Source organism: Mustela nivalis (assembly GCF_964662115.1).
Source record: "Mustela nivalis genome assembly, chromosome: 1".
Taxonomy (NCBI): Eukaryota; Metazoa; Chordata; class Mammalia; order Carnivora; family Mustelidae; genus Mustela; species Mustela nivalis.
In genome coordinates this window covers 122,562,323-122,581,799 of record NC_139020.1, presented here as the reverse complement: position 1 = coordinate 122,581,799, position 19,477 = coordinate 122,562,323, and the positions used below count along the sequence as shown (strand labels likewise).

Below are 19,477 nucleotides of genomic sequence, written 5' to 3'. Positions count from 1 at the left end.
GGTTGTGGCTGCAGCACCAAAAGGAAAAGTCTAGTGACTTATTTTCTTGTCTCTCCTTACCTTGTGCCTGAGCCTGAAAGTTCTGTGAGAACAAGGAATGTGTCTATCTTGTTCATAGTTGTATTACCCACTCCAGGGCATGGTACCTGGCATATAGTAGGTACCCAGTACATACATACATTTTGTTGAAAGAATATATTTTCAGCATTCTTGGTCCTCTTTTTAAAAATTATTCTCAAATGAGTTCCTTTTTCATTATTAAAGAAAAAAAGTTCTTAATTCACAGCTACTCTTTTTTTATACTTAAATTCTTCACTGTGTATTTCCTGAGAAAAAGGGCATTCTTTTCATAAAAAGAGTAGTTACCAAACTCAGGACAGTAGCAAAGATTAGCAATCACCTACAGATTTTGATAAAATTTTCCAACTTTCCCATTGATGACCTTTGTAAGCAAGAGGAGAAAATGCTTTTTCCCTTTTTCAGGATTCAATCCCAGATCACAAGTTGCATTTGGTTGTCATGTCACTTTAGTGTCCTTTAATCTAGAACAATTCTTCAGCTTTTCTTTGTCTCATGACAATTTTAAGGGATGTAGGTGTGTTGTTTTGTAGAATCTCCTTCAGTTAGAGTTTGTCTGATGTTTCCTCTGATTACACTTGGGCATTTTCAGCAGGAATCCCAAGAAAGTGATGTTGTATCCTTATCAGTGCAGCGTACCATGCTGTTTATTTATCCCACTAGTAGTGATATTAACTGCAATCACTTGAATAAACTGGTGTCTATCAAGTTTCTCTATCATTAGTCACTTGGAGGAAGATACTTTGAGACTGGATAAATATCTTGTTTTTCATTAAATTTTCACCAATTAGCTTAAGCATCTATTGATGATTCTTCAAAAAATTACAGCTTACAAGGTTGTCACGTGGTGGCTTTCAAATTCCATCATTTCTTCCATATTTGTAAGTTAAAATTCCATCATAATTTGGTTATAAAAAGATCATTTTCGGGGTGCCTGGGTGGCTCAGTGGGTTAAGCCTCTGCCTTTGGCTCAGGTTATGGTCTCAGGGTCCTGGGATTGAACCACACATTGGGAATCTCTGCTCAGTGGGGAGTCTGCTTCCCACTTCCCCTCTACCTGCCTTTCTGCCTACGTGTGGTCTCTCTCTGTTAAATAAATAGATAAAATCTTTTTAAAAAAGAACATTTTCTATATTTTTCCTGTTATTTTTAATAAAAGACTTTTCAACATCTTTCTACTGCTTTATGCACATGCATATTTTACACCCTTCAAACACCTGATGAATTACTGATGCACTGTTTCTCAATGCAAAGCCCTAGTAGATTTTGCTTAATTAGCTGGTTGTTTAGGTGAGTGCTTAGTTGTCCTGTGTAGGATAGACCTATCAGGTCCCAGGAGACTGTGAGGGCTCTGATAAGGATTTTGAAATACAGAAGCCTGTGCCCAAATTAATTCAGCCTCTTATTCATACTCTGAAAAACCTTAAATACATTGTTGAATCGAGTCTCACTTTTATTCCTGTTTGCTTGAAATTGGGAACCATTTCTTTATACTACTTTGAATACCTAGTATAATATGGGCACAAGTAAACCCACAGTTAGTGACTGTTAAACTGAACTATATCTCTTCTGTACCACCATTAGTGCATTTTCTCTTTTTGTTCTAGTTAAAGACTCTCTGTTGTCAAATCTTGTTAAAGGTTCTCCTAAAGTCCTTTTAAGGCCCTTCAGTTTTTGGTTTACATCTATCTTTCTATACTTTATGCTTACCTCTTTTTGCATAGGTATGTTTCTACTTTCAAAAATTCAGCTTTCTCTATCCTGGCCATTGCACTTAGATATTTACAAATGTTTTTCAGATTTCTTTCCAACTACTTATTTTTTATTTTGTATTTCTATTTTGCCATATTAAATTCACACTTTGTTGTCATTTTTTTCAGAAATTAATATTGCTCGGGGTGACTGGGTGGCTCAGTTGGTTAAGCGTTTGCTTTCGGATCAGGTATCCCAGGATGGAGTGCCTGGATCAGGCTCTCTGCTCATTCCTGTGGAGATGCTGCATTAGTGGCAAAAACATGATGCATAAAAACATGGGGAAGAAATCACTTAACTTATACTTGGGGAAGGGGTTTCCTGGAAGATGTATTGCTTGAGCTAACAGATGAAGCATGGATAAATACAGCTATCACAACTCTATATCATACAAATATCAGCTGAAAATTCAAGTGATACTTTTGTATCCTCTGTTCAAAGGTTATGCTCTGCTCTCTTATGATAAACAGTATATGACATGATTCTAGGTGATGAATGGGCATTTAAACTTTTTTGTAGTTATTACATTAATATGTACTAGAATAAAAATAAGGAGCACAGGGGCACCTGGGTGGCTCAGTGGGTTGAAGCCTCTACCTTCAGCTCAGGTTATGATCCCAAAGTCCTGGGATCGAGCAGGGAGCCTGCTTCCCTTCCTCTCTCTTCACCTGCCTCTTTGCCTGCTTGTGATCTCTGTCTGTCAAATAAATAAATAAAATCTTTAAAAAAAATAAGGAGCACAAAAAAGTTGATTTTATAGACTATTGTGGTTTAGGATAAAGATAAAACTATTTAATGAATTGAAATTAACCTTATAGAAAAATATTGAGTGAATAATAACACCTGGGTGCAGACTGACAAAGACTGCATGGGTGGTATGCAGATTACTGAAGTTTGGGAAATACTGCAGAAGGAAAAATCTAAAAATGAAATTCTTGCTTTCCAGAAACTCAACAGATGTTTGGGAACACAAAGCCATGAGCAAGGATGATTAAGGTTACGATAAATTTGGAAACCAAGTACAGGTTTACCCCGTTATCCAAAATTAGAGAGCTCTTTTAAAACTTTCTAAATCCAAATGGCATGAAGTGAAGAAGCAATTACCATTACTTTATATGGAGACATTTTTGAGCATTTCCAGACTTAGACATTTCTGATACTTTAGGAAATATCTTGCTAAGAAATACACAAAATAAATGGAGATAAGGCACAGATGTTCACAGACAAGCTATGGGTGGCTTAATACTAAGATGCTGAATGTAGTTCTTGGGGAATGAGCTTGGGGATGTCACTCTCCCCAGCTGCCTGGGGTTGAGAGCTGCTTTTAACAAGACTCACTGCAAAACAAACTCTCACTGCTATTTTATTTACTACCTTTTTTCATAAAAGCAAAAATTCTCTTTGGATTTCTTTGGTTAGCAAAAACAGGTTCTAATGTAGGGTTTTTCTAAAAGCAAAGTGAATTAAGGGGAACGTTCTAAAAGAGGGGGATACCGAAACAGGAAGATGATAGGTAAGCAGTGAGGAGCAAAGTGAAAAGGCTAGAGTCTACAAGATCAGTTGGAAGGGTATTGCTCTAGTCCACAGGAGATGTAGTAACAGCTTGAATTAAGGAGTGGCTATAAAATGGAAGAAGAAAAAAAGACAAATAATGTACTCGTTGCAACCATTCTATGAAAACTTACTGGTTATAGGCAGCAGGCAGGTGAAACCTGTCCAGCCAAGTCCAGGACAGTTTTGTACACAAACACACACACATACACACGGAATGGGAAAGCTGGATTAATCAATCAGAAAAATTAATTAGAAGCATGTTTTTATTTGGCTTCAGTTACCAGAGCACTTTAGTGTTAATTCTTCAGATATTTGCCCCCCCTCACCTTTTTTCTGTTTGACTCATATGCTGGGGAAATACACATATATAACGCCTTCTACATTCCAGGCAGAGAGCTTTAGTTCTCCGTTCTCATAACCCTTATTTTATAGAAATAGAAAGAGCTTTAGTTTTCCGTTCTCATAACCCTTATTTTATAGAAGAGAAAGCTGAAGCATAAGCAGGTTAAGTAATTTGCTGGAGGTAATGCAGATAATAAGGGAAGTAGTAAAGATTAAGTGCAGGCGTTCTGGTTCCAGTGTATCTATCCTTAGCACTACACCAGAATAAATGGGTATGGCAGATTATGCTTAAGATTCTGATTCTGAGACCACAGTCCCTCCGTCTGTAAAATGGCGATAATAACAACGTTAGCAGTCTGGTGCAAAGGAGTGAGATAATGAATATGAATGTGAACTTCAAATTACGTGTGTGACCCCACATACGAGCTTTTCATAATATGAATACGTGAGCTCCAGCATTGTAACGAATCAACTGGTGAAGTTCGCAGCGCCAGAGCGAGACCCCGCCCCCTAGCTCCGCCCACCGCGAGCGGCAGGTGGGGCTCGCAGACCTTCTTAGCGCATGCGGAAACTGCTGCCCGCTCCCACCTCTAACGCAGGCCGAGAGTAGCTGCCGTTTCTGAGAGGACGATTCGTGAGGAGGCCCTTGGCGCGGTTTTCCTTTCCTCTCCCTTCTGCGGTGCCTGGCCGTGCTTCACCTGTGCCTAGAGCGTGGTGTGTTCTCGTCTACTTGCCTGACTTTCTGCAGACGGCGCCTTTCGTTGGCCCAATAGTTCCTTGTCGAAAGTGCCGGCCCCCGCGCCGGCACCGGCCGTAACCCGGTGGGAAGGCTCAAGATGGCGTGCCTGTTGGAGACCCCAATCCGCATGAGCGTCCTCTCGGTGAGTGACCGCCGCAGCTGCCCGCCGGCTCGAGAGCTCGGGCTGCCCGGCAGCATTCACCCCAAACGCGGAGTGCCTCCTGGACACCACCCCTTGGGGTGGCTTCCGGCTCAGCTTTGGGCCATGGAGAGAGAGGGTGGGCAGGAGGAATAGACGGGACCCCGACCGAGCCAGAAACGTCTCCCAACTCCAGGAGCTCCCACCGGTACCGTTTCTCGGGTGGCCTCTGGCGGACAGGGTGGTTGGGCGTACGGGCAGCTGGCCCGGTGGCTCGGCGTGGGCTTTGCCAGGTGCTTCACTGAACCTTCCTCTCCGCCTTGCTGCTTCTCCGGGCCGAGCGCTCTGCCCTGTGAGGTGCCGGGCTTGCCACTGGCCTGGGAAAGAGCGCCCATTCAGCGCCCCGCGGCTTTGGCTAGGAGAGGTGCAGGCACTTTGGGCCCCCACAGCCTGAGAGGGTCAGGGCAGGTCTGTGGCTTCTGTCGCGTCCCGGCACGGGCTAGAACTGCTTGCTTCTGGGCAACGGAGATTTCATGTCAGCTGCAGCATATCTTAATGTCTGTAGCTATTTAAGCCCCTTTTCTCCTCTCTGCTTTGGAAGTTGCTCCTCGGAGTCTAAAGGAACCTGTGCCTGGCATAACTTTTTCCTTTAAGGGGAGTCAAGCACTAGGGGGAAAACTCAATTTTCCTATTATTGAAAGAGGGAATGTATTGACCCGCCAGGAAGTAACACCTAGTTGTTTGGGGTTTTTTTAAGTTAAAATAAAAATCCAAAATACAACTTTTACTTTACACTGTGTAGCTCTTAAGAACCCGGACCCAGAGTGAAAGTTACTGAGGGATTAACTTCAAAGGGTTTTACAACAATTTAGAGCTGCCAACCAGAATGGTCCATTTGCTGTTGTTGGAAATAGGCAAAGACTAATTGGCCATTTTTTAGACTTGTGGAAACTGTCCGATACTGAGAGGGTGGTTGGATTACAGTTTACCTGACTTGTCAGGTTCCTAAAATCTGTGATTCCATCCGGTTTCTCTTCTCTTCCCGGACTTCTGTCACAGAGGCACTCACCTAGGACGTTTGCTATGATTCAGGGTTAGAACACTGAAATACTGTAGACTAGATAATTTAAGGGGGTGGGGGCTGTCATCCAATTTGTCTCTTGATCGATTTTAGCAGTCCTTTTCCTTATTTTATACAGCTTGGGGAAACAGTGTTCAATTCATCTAAGTATTGAATCAGGTTAGCCTTTTATTCTACTTCTCTAATATTTTGTGGGCAAGCAGGTAAATGACTTTTTCCTATTCTTTTTTAAAGTATGCCTCTCAACTGTCCTTAAGTCCCTTTAATTATCTTGTTTATCCTTCATTTCACCTGAAGCTTCTTTTTTTGTACATTGTCAACTTGTATCAGGCTTACAATTGAAGATTTTCATTTGTTTCACTCCCTTAGTAAATAATGTTTCCTGTTTAATTTTATGCAGAAGCTTTTAGTGGGGATTTGCTTTAGTTCTAATCTCATTGGGGGCTTAGGTATTTTTCACAGTCCCAAAGTCTTGTCTGCCAATTCATCAATTATAGAGCTTTAGGAAATCAGACACTGCTATGGCACTGCCTTTTGAAATACAAAGTGCAGGTAGAACAGGAAATTTTAATCAGAAATTACCTTGAAAATAATTGATTCCTTTAATAGGCTACTTACTGTGCACCAGTTACATACAACACTGTTTAATGTTTACTTTTAGGGAATGTGAGGATGAGATAAGTTGTGCCCTCAGGGATCTCACAGTCTGAATGAGTCCATGGCATGATAAGCATCATTCAAGCAAGGGGCAAGTCGTATGGCTTTAACGGTTTCATTCAAGACCCTTTATACCTTCTCCCCAATGAGAAATCTCATTCAGTCTTAAACCTTAATTGTGACCAACTCACATATTACATTGCCAACCTTGACTTTTTTCCCGCGTAGTCTCATATCTTTAATTTCGTGGATGTTACCTGAGACTTGTAACAAAGCACATTCCCTTCTCCTAAGAGGACTTAACTATGATTTCTATTTCTGTTAATAGTACTGGTTTTCATTGATTACTCACTGTTAAACCTCTTGGATCATCTTTGGTCCTTCCCCCCTTCATGCCCCTGTATTTAATCAGTCCTTAAGTTCTATGGTTCTTAGTATTTCACACATGTGGCTGTTCCCATGGCCAGCCTCTCATCATTTTGTGCCTTCATTACCACAGTGTCATCGGAATTATTTTTACCACTTCTTAAGTCTTACCCTCTCAGTTCGGGTCCATTCTCCTTAGTAATTTTCCTATAGAAAACATTGGACACGCTGCTTTCCTGTTTCAGTTCTTTAGTGGGTTCCTGTTGCCAAAAGGTTGATAATCATGTTCAACTTCGGATAAAAGATTCTTTATCCTTTGCATGAGCCTTCTAGTCCATGTAAACCGGCTTTCTCAAAGTGAATTGATCTTAGGTTCTTCCAAACCCAGTAACTCTTACTGTCTGCCTGCTCATTTGTACATATGAATTATAGCTTTGTATGGATTCATTCATCTAATATATTTTGGACTTCTCGGTCATTTGCCAGGCATGTCATTGGGTTTGGGAATACCGTGGTGAGCTGCATAGACCTGTCTTTGCCCTTTTAGCCTAATGGGGAAAATAGGTATCAAACCATTACACAGTTCTTTAGTTGTGAATAGTGATTAGTGTTATGAATGAAAAATATAGGGTGCTGTATGAGCACGTAGTAGGGGAACTAATTTAATGTAGAGGGCAATGAGGGGAGCTAGGGAGGATTTCCATGAAGAAGTGACAATGAACTGAGAGAGTTCAAGGATGGTTAAGAACTAACTAGAAAAACAGAAGTGTGTTCCATGCAAAGGGAACTGCTTTTGCAGAGGCCCTGAGACCTTTAATAATTGTTCTAGCTTCTTAGTAAATTAATTCAGAGGTAAGTACTTGACTTTTTCTTAACCCCACTGCTATTTATAGCACTATGTCTTGCATATACTAGATAATTCAGTAAATGTTTGGTTAAACTATTTGTTTTGGGGAGTTGAACAAACTCTCCAGCTATCTTTCTAGACTGCACCATGATCATCCCTATCCATTTTTGGTTTGCACTTTGGTTTTATTACCCTTTTCAACAAATGTATAAATTCTCTCATGTTTCCCAAACTCTTGAATGATTTCACAGTGATCAGATTGTTTAAAACTTTTTATTCTGAAATAATTATAGATTCATGGGAGGTTACAAGATAATACAGAAAGATCCCTGTGTACACATCACCCGGTTTCCCCCTGTTGGTACATTTTATGTAACTATAGTACAGTATCAAAGCCAGGAAGTTGATAATGGTATATGTAGAGTTCTGTATCATTTTATCATGAATGTAGTGTAGCCATCACCACAATCAAAATGCAGAATTAGTCTATCACCAAAAAATCTCCCTTATGCTATCTCTTTATAGTCAGACCTACCAACCCCCTGCCTCTAACCCCTGGTGACCAATAATTCCATCTCTGAAAATTTGTCATGTTTTATTATGTTACAAGAATACAGTATGTGACCTTTTGAGATTGGTTTTGTCATTTAACGTAGTGCCCTTGGGATCCATCCAAGTTGTGTGTATCAATAGTTTGTTCTATTTTACTGCTAAGTAGTATTCCATGGTATGGATGTCACATTTTAGCTATCAACCTAGGAGACATTTTGGTTATTTCCAGTTTTGGGCTGTTCTAACCTGCAGTGAATAATCAGGTGCAGGTTTTTTTGTGGAGGTAACTTTTCATATCTCTGAGATTAATGCCCTGGAGTGTTAATTGCTAGGTTGTGTGGTAAACGTATGTTTAGTTCTTAAAGAAACTGACACCTTTCTGGAGTAGATATACCATTTTACATTTCCATCAGTAATGTATGAGAGATCCAATTTCTCTGTACCCTTGCTAGCATTTGGTGTAGTCATTATTTTTTATTTTAGCTGTTCTAAATAGATGCATAATGATAATTCATCATGGTCTTAATTTGCATTTCTTTAATGATAGTGTCAAAAATATTTTCATTACTTGCCATCCATATTTTATTGGATATAAAGAAATATTTTAGTGAAGTATTCGTATCCTTTTGCCTACTTCCTAATTGGGCTGTTTGTTTTTTGACTGTTGAGTTTTGAAAGCTCTTTATAATAGATTCTAGGTATGAGTGCTTTGTCAGATAAGTGCTTTGCAAATATTTTCTCCCAGATCTGTAGCTTATCTTTTCATCCTTTCAACCATAGGATAAAAAAATGAACTTTGAGGGCTTCTGGGTAGCTCAGTTGGTTAAGTGACTGCCTTTGGCTCAGGTCATGATCCTGGAGTTGGCGGGATCAAGTTCTACATAGGGCTCTCTGCTCAGCAGGGATTCTGCTTCTCCCTCTCATCCTCCCCCCCCCCCCCGCACACCCTCTCTCTGTCTCTCTCTTAAATAAATAAAATATTTTAAAAAAATGAACTTTGATCTCAACTTCACACCTTATGCGAAAATTAATTCAAAATGGATCATAGACTTAATTACAAAACATAAAATGAAACTTTAAGAGTAAACAACAGAAAATCTGCAGAATCTTGGACTTGATGAAGAAGTTTAGACATAACACCAAAACCATGATGTATTTAAAAATGTATTAAATTAAAAATTAATAATTGGATTTTACAAAAATGAAAATTTATCTGTGTGAAAGACTCTTAATAGGATGATTGCATTTTACTTTGGTCACTTCTAATGATTTGAGAGAGGCAAGGTAATAAAATTTTATTGAATAACATTGTAGGCTGGTATAGACAACTAAGGCATCTATTAATTTTAATTATCTCCTTTACAGTGTTACCTAGTGCCATCATGTCTTTTTGACAAGCAGCTAGTAGAACTGTACAGGGTATTCCAAGTCTGAGTATTCCTTGATTTTGTTCTGTTCTTGATAATTATAAGCGTTTGTTGGCCTTAAGCTGCATATTGATTTGCTCTCTTAATGGACATCTGACAATAGGAAAAATTTTTATGTGATGCTAAGGCCAGCTATACCATAAGCATGAATTTGACCTCTCTTGGTTTTTTGTAATAAATGCAAAATAAAATTTGGTCAGCACATTTTAGTTTGCCATTAATTCATTCCACAAGCACCAGGAACCTCACTTATGTTAGGAGGTATTTCTAATAGTGATTTAACAGTATGAACTTCCAAATCTTTACTTGCAATGTATGAGGAATGGGAAATGTTCATTGTCTTTGTCCAGGCATTGTGTTGTCTCTTTAAGGGAAGATTGCTGCCTGAATTCAGACACTGAGTGCTCAAGAAGTTTTTTAAGCTTGGGGCACCTGAGTGGCTCAGTTGATAAAGTGTCTGCCTTCAGCTCAGGTCATGATCCCAGGGTCCTGGGATTGGACCCCACATCTGGCACCCTGCTCAGTGGGGAACGTGCTTCTCCCTCTCCCTGCCCCCTTCTCGTGCTCTCTCGCTCGCTCGCTCGCTCTCTCGAATAAATAAATAAAATCTTTTTTAAAAAGTGGATTTTTTTTTTTTAAGCTTTACCAAGAATTAGAAACAGCATAGGGTCTTTCTGTTTCACTGTCTCCTCCTATTCTCTTTAAGACTTTCAAAATAGTGCCAGGAGCCAGGAAATTCAGTGGTTTTGACTTGTATCTTTTTCATTTTTGATTTGGCAATTGCTTTGCAGTGCCATCTGTCATGTTGGCTTCTGAGTAAAGATACGGAGTGATTGACAAAGAACAATTTCTGTTACCTTCTGGAAACCGAGAACAGCTGCTTTCACTTAACAGTGGTGCTATGATCCTTGGGACTATTTAGATAAGAATGAAAGGTATTCCAAATAAGAGCCGTTTTGCAGAAACAGTCCCCCACTTGTCACTTTGATAAGGGAAAACTGGCCTTTTTCTATAAAATCAGAAGAATAATGAGTTAGTTACATTCTCCAGTATGTTCATAGTACAGTTATTGGAGTAGGGGGGAAAATAAGAGAGTTTTATGCTTGCCTCATGAAAATGAAAAGTTGTAGTCCCAGAGGGAAGAGTTTCTAGCTTACAGAATCTATTAATATTTGGTGGTCTTTAGGACCTGCAAAATTATTATAGAATGCGAGATTCTTTCTCTTCAGGAGTGTTTTAAGGGCTCCTGGGTGGCTGAGTTGGTTAGGTGGCTGCCTTCAGTTGAGGTCATGATCTTGTTGTCCTGGGATCAAGCCCCACATTGGGCTCCCTGCCCGCAGGGAACCTGCTTCTCCCTCTCTTCCCTGCTCATGCTTTCTTTCACTGCCTTTCTCTCAAATAAATAAATAAAAAATTTTTAAGTGTTTTAAGAATTTATTAGGCTTTCAGAAAGTTATAGGTGGTCACTGATCGAATAAGGAAAAGAGTCATGATCATAATCAAATATGACTGACAGGATTTTTACCTTTACAACTAAGTGGTATCATCTACTGAGGTTTAGGAGAGGAACATGTTAGGGAAGTAAGGAGGAAAAGTAAGTTTCATTTTAGACATGCTGAGTTTGCTGTGTGTTGTGGACATTCCTTTAGAGGTGTCAAATAAGCAGGTGGATATTCTGGAGTGTTTTTCATACCACCAAGCAATTCTCTAATTCTCTCTGGACCCCATGTGGGTGTTGTACAATTTAACTAAATTCTGACATGTCTACCTGAAGATAGAGTCAGATCCCATAGATAAAGGGATCAGTCCTACAAGACTGCCCTTCTTCAGGCACTAGTTGCAAGTCCAGGTTGTTCTTCTGTGCCTCTGTCCAATCAGCTATAAATTAGAGGTTCTCACAATGCCCTCCTTGGTTTCGATAATTTGTTAGAATGGTTCACAAAGCTTAGGAAAATCCTTACTTATGTTTGCCAGTTTATTATGAAGGATATAGATGAACATGGATAGCTCCAGATAATGAGGTACATAGGGCAAGATCCAGAAGTGTCCAAAATGCAGAAACTTCTTTTTTGTTGGAATTGGGGTATGCCACCCTTCTAGCACATGGATGTGTTCACCAGCCCAGAAGTTCATCAGATTTTATTGAGATTTAATCTCCCCCTCCCCCATTTTTCCCCTCTCAGAATTTGCTGCATAGGACTGGAAGTTTTAGCCCTCTAGTCACATGGTCTTTCTGGTTACCAGTCTCATCCTGAGCCTAACTGATCATAGCATAAACTCAGGTGTGCTCAAAGGGGGATTCTTATGAATAACCAAAGACACTCCTATCACTTAGGAAATCCCGAGGGTTTTAATAGCTTTGTGACAGGAGCTGCGACAAAGACAACATATATTTATTATACTACAAACATAAAGATCTGGTACTTAAACGGGGTGATCATTATTTGGAAGTTATTATTATTATCACCATATTGATCAGTAGTTCTTACCTTTTAAGGATAAGAGTCTCAACATCCTCTTCCCCAGGAAAGCATGCACCTGCCTAAAGAATCACATATTTTCAGTTGGTTCATGAATCCCTGGAACCTATACATCAGTCTTGAGTTAATAATTCCTATTTTTTTTACTGATGCCAGAGTCAGTCACAAAAACATATATAGCAAAATTTAGAAGTCATTTACATTTGTTTTTGAGTGGTAAAAATTGTAACAATAAGATTTTAAAACTCATATAAGGTATCATGTGGGGCTTGGCTCTGAAGAAGCATAATCTTTTGCCCAGAGTAAGTGGTGATCTGTGGGGTGTGCTATCTCTACAGAAAGGGTTTTGTGTAGCAGATGGTGTAGCAGATCTGGGGGGAAAGGGTAGGTTAGCTGGAGATCCACAGTAGGACACCTGGGGGGTCTGGGCACAGGCCAAGTGGAATAGAAAGATTACAAGTGGCCTATAATACTGGCATGATTGTCCAGGCCACAGTGTGGATGATGGGTCAGACAGATCCTTAGTGGTACTATAGTAGGAAAGCTAATGCGTCAATTGTTGGAAGTGGTGGGCTGAGTCTGAGTCAAGCACCATGGATAGCTCCGAGGCAATGGTGTTCACGGTTCATAAGAACCTGAAGCAAATAAACTCTCTTAAAAAAAGAAATCAGTAGACAGCTAGCCTATCTGAATGCTTCCACTTACAGGCGGTACCATGAAAGGTGGTACCCAGGATATCTAAGTCATTATATTATTTCATTCTTGAATAATAATTTAAACTATTCTTGTGGCCCATCCATGTATGAATAACCTCACTGTGTTTTGTCAAGATTCAGTATTAAGCATTTGAATACATCCTAATGGATTTCCTGGGTTATCTTATCATCTTGGGAGGCATTTGAATGAACCTAGCCAACCCAGAGAATATCTCAATCTTAATAAAACTCCTCACAACCCTTGTTAGTCCTATGTCCCAGAGATGGTTTTTGCCTCCTTGGACTTAGACATTTGTGCTGTTTTGTATGTTGATCCTTACTTATTTCCTTTTCTTTATCTGGAAAGATCTCTTGTTAGCCGTCAGTTTTTAGACATTCCCATCTACATTGAAGAGTAAGTGAATAAAACTTATTTATTTATTTTTAAAGATTTTGTTTATTTATTTGTCAGAGAGTGAGCAAAAGTAGGCAGAGTGACAGGCAGAGGCAGAGAGAGAAGCAGGCTCCCTGCTGAGCAATGAGCTTGATGCGATGTCCTGACTCCATCCCAGGACCCTGGGATTATGACCTGAGCCAAAGGAAGCTGCTTAACTGACTGGGCCACCCAGGTATCCCAAGTGAATAGAATCTAATAGTGAGAAGGAACCTTATAGATTGTTCAGACCCAAACAACTCCTTATGATTTGACCATACTTTAAAAGGATAAACATTGCAGTACATGATTAGAAAGGAGCATGAATGCTAAATTGCTTCCAGTTCTTGTGACCACCAAAACATGTTTCTGGCAATTGTTGATATTATAAAAGGTCTCTAGTATTTTATTATATTAAAAACTCAGTACAGAAAAAGTAAAGGCTACAACACTTTTATCTCATTTAATTATCTCATTTAATTATGAAAGAAGTCCCTCTTTCTGTGAGTGTAAGTTATGGAGTCTTTGGAAGAAATCTGCAGATAATCTTTAGTTCATTCTTATCATTTTTTTTTTAATTGGGGGAAAACTGAGAACTAGAGAGGCAGACTTGCTCACTGTACATGCTATTATATAAAGTGTCAGAGCCATATATCCAAACACCTAATTAAAAAAACAAAACTGTGTTGGGGCACCTGGGTGGCTCAGTGGGTTAAGCCGCTGCCTTCGGCTCAGGTCATGATCTCAGGGTCCTGGGATAGAGTCCCGCATCGGGCTGTCTGCTTCCTCCTCTCTTTCTGCCTGCCTCTCTGCCTACTTGTGATCTCTCTCTGTCAAATAAATAAATAAAATCTTTAAAAAAAAAAAAAACAACTGTGTGCACAGCCTTACATTTAGAATTTTATTTTCAAACTCTGAGCACTGATTTACCATTTTAAAGTGTTTTCTTAACATGTAAATTCCGATTTTGAGTCTTATTTATTGAGAGTTCAGGGTTACCTCTTACCCAGGTAGTTATGTTAAAAATTATGTATTTAAGTATTTTCAGATTGTGTTTATGAAATTTAAACCTAATTATATTCTAGGAGTCTCAGCTGTCATAATTATGGTACATTCTATACAGATAGAATCCACCCAAACTGAAGTGCTATTTTATAAGCCTTCCAAATTTGCTAGAGGCTGCAAAAAAAATAGGGCTTTGCTTAATATGGAGAGAGACGATGCTGTAAACCTCTAGAAACACTAAGGTAACGAATCCCCTGATAGAAAATATAAAGGATAAAAATAAAAAAATTAAAAAAAGGATAAAAATAGTTGCAAAAATCCAATGTGACAGGTTTGAAAGAATTTGAATGAGAATCTGATTTTTTTTAAAGATTTTATTTATTCATTTGAGAGAGACAGAGACCGGGCATGAGCAGTGGAGGGGCAGAGGGAAAGGGAGAAGCTGACCCCCATTGAGTGGGGAGCCTGATACCAACCTTGGCTTGATACCAAGACTGTGGGATCATGACCTGAGCCAAAGGCAGATGCTTAACCATCTGAGCCACCCAGGTACCCCGAGAATCTGATTGAGTTCTAATGAGGCCAGAAGCTTACTAGAATTCAAAAAGTAAAAGAAAAACAACAGAACACCAAGATTTGAATAGTGCATGGGCATTTTCTTCTCATTTCTCTTCCTTTTGGAGGCAAGTGGGAATCTTGGAAAAATAGGAAGGGTATGATAGTTACCTGCAAGGAAAAAGCCAGTCTTTGTTGATGATTTTATTTTTGTGTATTGTCCGAGATGGATGGATATTTTTTTTCCCCTCAAAGCTAGGAAAGAATTGTCTAGCAGTTAATTTAATTTAATTTTTAAAAGATTTTATTTATTTATTTGACAGAGATCCCAAGCAGGTGGGGAGGGGGGAAAGCACGCTCCCTGCAGAGCAGAGAGCCTGATGTGGGGTTCGATCCCAGGACGCTGGGATCATGACCTGAGCCAAAGACAGAGGCTTAACCCACTGAGCCACCCAGGTGCCCCTTACTTCAAGTTTTAAAACAGCAGTTGCACACTTTTATAACTCTTAATTTTTTTTTCTTGTCTTTTTTAAATTTTATTTATTTATTTATTTATTTTTAGTATTGCTTAGTATATTAGGTCATAGTTCTTGATTAATTTTTTTTTTGCAGTATCCCTGGAAGCATTTATTATTTTTCTATTCTTTAGGCAACATCTGTTTTTTTTTTTTATTTTTTATTTTTTATAAACATATATTTTTATCCCCAGGGGTACAGATCTGTGAATCACCAGGCTTACACACTTCACAGCACATAGCCTCCCCAATGTCCATAACTCCACCCCCCGCTCCCTCCCCTCTTCCCCCAGCAACCCTCAGTTTGTTTTGTGAGATTAAGAGTCACTTATGGTTTGTCTCCCTCCCAATCCCATCTTGTTTCATTTATTCTTCTCCTACTCCCTTAACCCCCCCATGTTGTATCTCCACTTCCTCATATCAGGGAGATCATATGAGAGTTGTCTTTCTCTGATTGACTTATTTTGCTAAGCATGATACCCTCTAGCTCCATCCACGTCATCGCAAGTGGCAAGATTTCATTTCTTTTGATGGCTGCATAGTATTCCATTGTGTATAAATATCACCTCTTCTTTATCCATTCATCTGTTGATGGACATCTAGGTTCTTTCCATAGTTTGACTATTGTAGACATTGCTGCTATAAACATTCGGATGCACGTGCCCCTTCGGATCACTACGTTTGTATCTTTAGGGTAAATACCCAGTAGTGCAATTGCTGGGTCATAGGGCAGTTCTGTTTTCAACATTTTGAGGAACCTCCATGCTGTTTCCCAGAGTGGCTGCACCAGCTTGCATTCCCACCAACAGTGTAGGAGGGTTCCCCTTTCTCCGCATCCTCGTCAGCATCTGTCATTTCCTGACTTGCTAATTTTAGCCATTCTGACTGGTGTGAGGTGATAGCTCATTGTGGTTTTGATTTGTATTTCCCTGATGCCGAGTGATGTGGAGCACTTTTTCATGTGTCTGTTGGCCATCTGGATGTCATCTTTGCAGAAATGTCTGTTCATATCTTCTGCCCATTTCTCGATTGGATTCTTTGTTCTTTGGGTGTTGAGTTTGCTAGGTTCTCTATAGATTTTGGACACTAGCCCTTTATCTGATATGTCGTTTGCAAATATCTTCTCCCATTCTGTCAGTTGTCTTTTGGTTTTGTTAACTGTTTCCTTTGCTGTGCAAAAGCTTTTGATCTTGATGAAATCCCAATAGTTCATTTTTGCCCTTGTTTCCCTTGCCCCTGGTGATGTTCCTAGGAAGACATTGCTGTGGCTGAGGTAAAAGAGGTTGCTGCCTGTGTTCTCCTCAAGGATTTTGATGGATTCCTTTTTCACACTGAGGTCCTTCATCCATTTTGAGTCTTATTTTCGTGTGTGGTGTAAGGAAATGGTCCAATTTCATTTTTCTGCATGTGGCTGTGCAATTTTCCCAACACCATTTATTGAAAAGGCTGTCTTTTTTCCATTGGACATTCTTGCCTACTTTGTCGAAGATTAGTTGACTGTAGAGTTGAGGGTTTATTTCTGGGCTCTCTATTCCGTTCCATTGATCTATGTGTCTGTTTTTGTGCCAGTACCATGCTGTCTTGATGACAGCTTTGTAATACAGCTTGAAGTCTAGAATTGTGAAGCCACCAACTTTGGCTTTCTTTTTTAATATCCCTTTGGCTACTCGAGGTCTTTTCTGGTTCCATATAAATTTTAGGATTATTTGTTCCATTTCTTTGAAAAAAAATGATGGTATTTTGATAGGAATTGCATTAAATGTGTAGATTGCTTTAGGTTATAGCTCTTAATTTTTAAGTTAAATCCCATTCATGGCAAGTCTGGGATTTAGTAATTTGGCATTCAAACCCTTTTTTAAGAATGTGGTGGTTTTTTTCTTTTTCTTCCGAATGACAGGGATTTGTTTATTTTCATTTATTGAGGTATAATTGGTATACAGTATAATATTAGTTTCATGGGGTACAACATAGTGATTTGACATTTCTATGTGTTGTGAAATTGTCACCAAAATATATCTAGTTACCATTTATCCCCTTACAAAGTTAGTACAGGGTTACAGACTCTGTTTCCTATGTTCCATTCTGTACATTACATCCCATGCCATATATTTTATTACTGGAACTATGCATTTATTGATTCCCCTCATCCATTTGGCCTGCTTCTACCACCCCCCCATTAATCTCTTCTATCTGTGAGTCTGGATTTCATTTTGTTTTTGTTTTTTAGATTCCATATATGAATGAAAACATGAATTATTTATCTTTCTCAATCAGACTTACCTCACTTGGCATCGTACCTTCAGGGTCCATCCATGTTGTCACAAATGCCATGATTTCATTCTCTTTTATGTCTGAGTAATACTTCAGAGTGTATACTGTCCACCCTTGAACATCATGAGGATTAGGACACTGATCCCCCCCATGCAGTCAAAAATCCATATATTACTTTAAACTCCAAACTTTACTACTACTAACCTATGTTTGAACAGAAGACTTACTGATAACATAAGCAGCCAAATATCACATATATTGTATATATTAGATATTGTATTCTTTTTTTTTTAGATACTGTATTCTTATGATAAAGTAAGCTAGAGAAAAAGAAAATATTAAAACCATAAGGAAGAAAATACATTTATAGTACTATAAAAATTCGGCACGTAAGTGGACCTGTGAAATTCAGACTGTTGTATAAGGATCAAGTTATACATGCTGCATTTTCTTTATCCATTAGTACATTAATGGACATGTAGGTTTTTTTCATACTTTGGCATTGTAAATACTTCTGCCTTGCACATAAGGGTGCATATATCTCTCTGAATTAGTATTTTTGATATCCTTAGCTAGATACCCAATAGTGGAATTGCTGGATTATGTGGTAGCTCTATTTTTAGTGTTTTTGAAGAACCTTTATATCGTTTTCTGTAGTGCCTGCTCAATTTATATTTTTAGCAGTGCATGAGGATTCCCTTTTCTCCACAGCTTGCCCACACTTGTTATTTCTTGTGTTTTTTTTTTTTTATCATAGCCATTCTCACAGCTGTAAGGTTATATCTCATTGTAGTTTTGATTTGCATTTCCCTGATGATTAATGATTTTGAGCATCTTTTCATATATCTATTGGCCATCTCTATGTATTATTAGAAAAATGTCTATTCAGATCCTCTGTCCATTTTTTAAATTGGATTTTTTTTGGTTACTGGGTTATTTGAGTTCTTTGTATATATATTTGATATGAACCCCTGATAGGATATATAATTTGCCAGTATCTCCTCTTATTTATTGCCTTTTTGTTTTTTGTGGGATTTTTTTGTTGTTGTTGTTTTTTGAGTGGGTTTTTTTGCTCTGCAGAAGCTTTTTAATATGCTGTATTCATATTTGTTTACTTTTGCTTTTGTTTCTATTGCTAGAAAACATTGCTAAGACCATTGTCAAGGAGCCTATGTTTTCTTTTTCTTTTTTTTTTTTTTTTAAGATTTTATTTATTTATTTGACAGAGAGATCACAGGCAGAGAGACAGAGAGATGGTGGGGCGGGGAGCAGGCTCCCTGCTGAGCAGAGAGTCCGATGCGGAATTTGATCCCAGGACCCTAGGATCATGACCTGAGCCGAAGGCAGTGGCTTAACTCACTGAGCCACCCAGGCGCCCTGCCTATGTTTTCTTATAGGAGTTTTATGGTTTTAGGTTGTACATTGAAGTTTTCAATCCTTTTAAAGTTTTTTTTTTTTTTTTAAGATTTTATTTATTTATTTGACAGAGAGACAGAGGGGGAACACAAGCAGGAGGAGTGGGGGAGAGAGAGAAGCAGCTTCTCGCTGAGCAGGGAGCCTGATTCAGAGCTTGATCCAGGACTTTGGGATCATGACCTGAGCCACCCAGGCACCTCTATTTAAAGTTGTTTTTATATAAGTAGTGTAAAATAGTTGTCCAGTTTAATTATTTTTCATTGTAGCTATTCAGTTTTTACAACATAATTTAAAAACCATCCTTTCCCATTGTCCTTTCCCATTCTTGACTCCTTTGTTGTAAGTTAGTTCACTATTTATAATTGGGTTTATTTCTGAGCTCTCTACTCTGTTCTTTGATCTACATGTGTCTTTTGACATTACCATACTATTTTGATTACTATAGCTTTGTAGTATAATTTGAAACCAGGGAGCACGATACCCCGGCTTAGTTTTGTTTTATTTTTCCTCTTACGGTTGTTTTGGCTATTCCAGGTCTTTTGTGGTTCCATATAAATTTTAGACTTATTCTCA

General features: G+C 38.8%; 1 protein-coding gene across 3 annotated transcripts in view; it reads left to right on the top strand.

Annotated features, from left to right (window-relative positions):
• Window positions 1–4,292: 4,292 nt before the first annotated feature.
• Window positions 4,293–19,477, top strand: part of ARMC8 (armadillo repeat containing 8) — a 137,444-nt gene continuing 122,259 nt past the window's right edge. The window contains exon 1 of one of the 3 annotated variants that reach the window (XM_082719347.1): window positions 4,293–4,607. In XM_082719347.1, the coding sequence (XP_082575473.1) occupies window positions 4,563–4,607 (45 nt within the window). In that variant the 5' untranslated portion in view covers window positions 4,293–4,562. The remainder of the gene's footprint in view (window positions 4,608–19,477) is intronic. The other 2 variants (XR_014308471.1, XM_082719348.1) reach the window with 2 other exon arrangements.